Source organism: Bactrocera tryoni, chromosome 4 (genome assembly GCF_016617805.1).
Source record: "Bactrocera tryoni isolate S06 chromosome 4, CSIRO_BtryS06_freeze2, whole genome shotgun sequence".
Lineage (NCBI taxonomy): Eukaryota > Metazoa > Arthropoda > Insecta > Diptera > Tephritidae > Bactrocera > Bactrocera tryoni.
In genome coordinates this window covers 63849264-63853062 of record NC_052502.1, presented here as the reverse complement: position 1 = coordinate 63853062, position 3799 = coordinate 63849264, and the positions used below count along the sequence as shown (strand labels likewise).

Sequence of the window (3799 nt, the reverse complement as noted above, 5' to 3'; positions counted from 1 at the left end):
CTTACTTTTGGTAAGATAATAATAAAGCATTAGTCGAGTAGTTTGGAGTTTTTTCATTTTTTTATAATTGTTATAAGATATTCACATTTTCATCGACGGGTTTATCTAAGTATGGCTATGTTCGTAAATGCATCATGACTTGCAGCATAAGCAACAGTAGCAACACTCCAAGTTTGACGTTTGATACTTCTTATACAATTTTTGACAATTTGCAGATACATTTGTTTGCATTTTAGAACGCGTATAATACTAAAATGGAAATTTTGCTGAATCTAACACTAGACGAACTTTGTGAGCAAAGAAATGATAAATTTTCTTTAAATTTAAGAAAAAAAAGGGTATTGAAGTCAAAAAGAAAAATTTGTAGGTACAAATGTTTGTCTTTTAAAAGACAAAGTATTTATAGAACAAACTTTCGGGATTTTTAAGAAACAGTTAAAATTTTAAATTATATTGAAGTTTCGAGCATTAAAGCCACATCTAATGTAATACTCGCTTGCGCTATCTTACACAATTTTATCATAAATAAGGGAGGTTATTCTGAACATATTAGCGATACAATAACACATGCCGATATGGAAACCAACAATGAAAGATGCCCCCATTCGCCGTGTTGATTCAGATGATATCAATGGTATCGATAGAAGAAACTATTTTACCACTCTGTGTTCATCAAAAAAAATTTACTTTACCTCACCTTCCTTTATTTGAATAATTTTTTTATTACTTTTTCTGATGAACTTCATTTAAATTTTTATTGTTTTCATTTACATTTTTCACTTCGGTCACAACTTTCTTCCACAATACATTTTTTTTCCTTCTACCCGATTTAAACTCGTCCTTCATATTCAACCGTACTCTCAGCAATAACTGTGTTTCCGCATTACTGAGATTTTCACTAAAAATTTAAAAATAATAATTTATACAATTATTATTAACATAATTTAACTAAATTTCAATACAAAAATTAAAATAAACAGTTTTCCACTTACTTTTCGTCAGACATCGTAGTTAAATGCAGTAAACAATTTTTTTATAGAAATTATGAGTGACAGCTGATAGAAGTGTTGTCTTTTTGAACGCTTGATTATTGCAGTGCTGCAATATTGGCATTTCTGAACGTTCTGTTTGTTATGCAATCGTCATGATGCGCGTCTTGATGCATTTACGAACATAGCCTATAACTACAAAACGCACTACAATAAAATGAAACCTTCTCGTCGTGGGTTTTTAAATTTATATCTATAATTTCCGCATTTTATTCGGCGGAAGATATAACTCACAACGGTAAAAGTTTTCTCATAATTTTTAAAACGATCGTTGCAACTACAAATTTCACTTATTCGCGTATGCCAACTACGCAGTTCGTTTGATGCAACCAGTTAGATAAAGCAATCCTGGCCAGAGAACTTAAAACATAGAGAATGCCTATCTATCTATGCTTTATCCATGCTTCTGGTTGTACGAATGCCCCCACCACTCACTTTTATTTCTTTAATTTCGTTCACAAAACTCAATTATTGAAAATATTCCTTTCCTTCTCTTTTTGTTTTATTTCAATGCACACCGAGCGAGACAAAATGTCTCATTGTGCTTGGCTTGGTGTGGGTTAGAGCACAAGACGTTTTTGTGTCTTATTAGTCAAAGACGTTTTTGACTAATCCGGTGTGGGTTCAGCCTAACTCGTCTGCCAGCATAAAATCGGCAGTGCAAACTGCGCAGTGTTGTCAATAATTGCTGTGTTTCCGAAAAAGCTCAAGGTCGCATATGTATCAAAAATTTAAATTCACAAAAGTGCCATTCTGCTTTGTTAATATCCTAAAATTTGACATAATGATGTGATATATTTATAGCTCTGGAAGTGAATGATAAATTAAACAAACCATAATTAACAAATGTAGATCCTCTAATATTTAGATTGGTGATGTATGTATGTATGCAAATTCAATTATTTGTTCTATCGACCAATGGTTTTTAGTAACAACAAATTTTGTTTCGATTTCAGGTTGCACCAAATTTTGTTTTAGACGATGAGCAATTAATAATTTTGGCTGAGATCTACAAAGAAAACACCTGTCTCTGGGATGAAAAAGACATTACATATAGGTTCAAAAACAGGCGCGAGGAAGCTGTACGAATTGTATGGGAAAATTTTTGTAACGAAACCGGTTTAAATATGACGCAAATTGATATAGAGAAACAAATTACGAGATTGCGAAAATTGTGTTCTTTCGAAAAGAACAGAAAACTAATAGCCAAACGAAAAAAATTGAAATATCAACCGAAATTCGCATATTCTGAACATATTGAGTTTCTCGAAAAGGATGTTGGACCTTTTGAATGCTCAACATGTAAAAAAGTAATGCGTGGTCCTGATGCCTTTAAAGTACATTTTGCTGCACATGATGGCTCCCTACCGTTTAAATGTGACATCTGCGGGCATGGATTTCAGCTGGCGTGTAATTTAGCAGTACACTTACGTAGACATGTACATGACTACACTTTCAGTTGTGGAGTATGCAACAAACCCTGCGCCACATCCACGGAAGTAAAGATTCATATGCGTTCCCACACCGATGAGAAGCCATTCGTTTGTGATCTTTGTGGATACAGAACACGAACATCTTCACATCTTTTAACACATACACTGCGACATCAGAAACGACCTCGTCACAAGTGTAAACTATGTCCCAAAACATTCTACGAAACCGGCTCTTTATACGAACACATGAGTATTCACCGGAATATCAGAGATAAAATATGCGAAGTATGCGATAAAGGTTTTACTACTAATAAACAATTACGTCAGCATCAGCTCATCCATAACGCCGAGAAAAAGTACTCGTGCAAAATTTGTGAAAAACGCTTTGCCCAATATGCAGGTCTCAGTGGGCATATGAAAACACATGGGAACATAAATTCGAAGTGAAATAAGTTGAAATATATAAGAAAAAAAAGAAAATGAAGTCTCTAATTAGATGAGTGGTTGGGAGTCCAATAAATTAAGTAATTAATTATGGGTCGAATGTAAATCATAGAGTTGAATTCGTACAAATCGTTTTGTATATTTTAGATTTGTTTTACTGTTGTGAACAGTTCAAATAACAAATTAAAATTTCAATTTCTTTTTTATTGTATTTTTAAAATATAAGACTTAAATTCAATTATAGTAATTTTTAAGATAAACCGTTCTAGCAATGTTTTTTAAAGTGAAAAAAAAAAATAATTTCTTCACTAAGAAAGAATTATAACACTATTCCGTGTGCGTCAGAAGACATGTTAGCGCAGAGTTGCAATGTAAGTGCTGCTCATTTGTGTCATTTGTTTGAACATCTGGTATAATTCATTCGATTCACTGGCAAGTAATGCTTGGCAAATTGACAGTTATTCTATGAAAATTGATTTAAATAACTTGAAATTGATCGTCAAGTTTTAGAACAAATACGAAAATATTTTTTCCTTTAGAGTGAAAATAGCAATATTACTGTACTATCATAACTACTGATAATAAGTTCATTCGATGACGTGATATATATCAGACCTTCATAAAATACCCGGGGCCAAGTCGTACATATAGGCAAGTCTGGCATCTGCCTAAAGAGCCATTTTGACGAATTTTCTTTACGTATTTCATTTTTGTCTTTAAATAAAATATAAATTAAATTACAGAACTACTTCATTTATCTTCCTAATATTATAAACAACAACGGCAGTATTGTATTAATTTGTTTAATATAAGCTACTGATTGCGGGTTGATATTACATATGTATATACATATATGTATATATATATATATAT

General features: G+C 32.2%; 1 protein-coding gene across 1 annotated transcript; it reads left to right on the top strand.

Annotated features, from left to right (window-relative positions):
- The first annotated feature begins 1769 nt into the window (after nt 1-1769).
- LOC120773726 (zinc finger protein 836-like) lies at nt 1770-3598 on the top strand. The gene is made up of 2 exons (XM_040102781.1): nt 1770-1930; nt 2006-3598. The coding sequence occupies exons 1-2, from the start codon at nt 1925-1927 to the stop codon at nt 2927-2929; spliced, it is 930 nt and encodes a 309-aa protein (XP_039958715.1). The 5' UTR covers nt 1770-1924; the 3' UTR covers nt 2930-3598.
- Nucleotides 3599-3799: the final 201 nt, after the last annotated feature.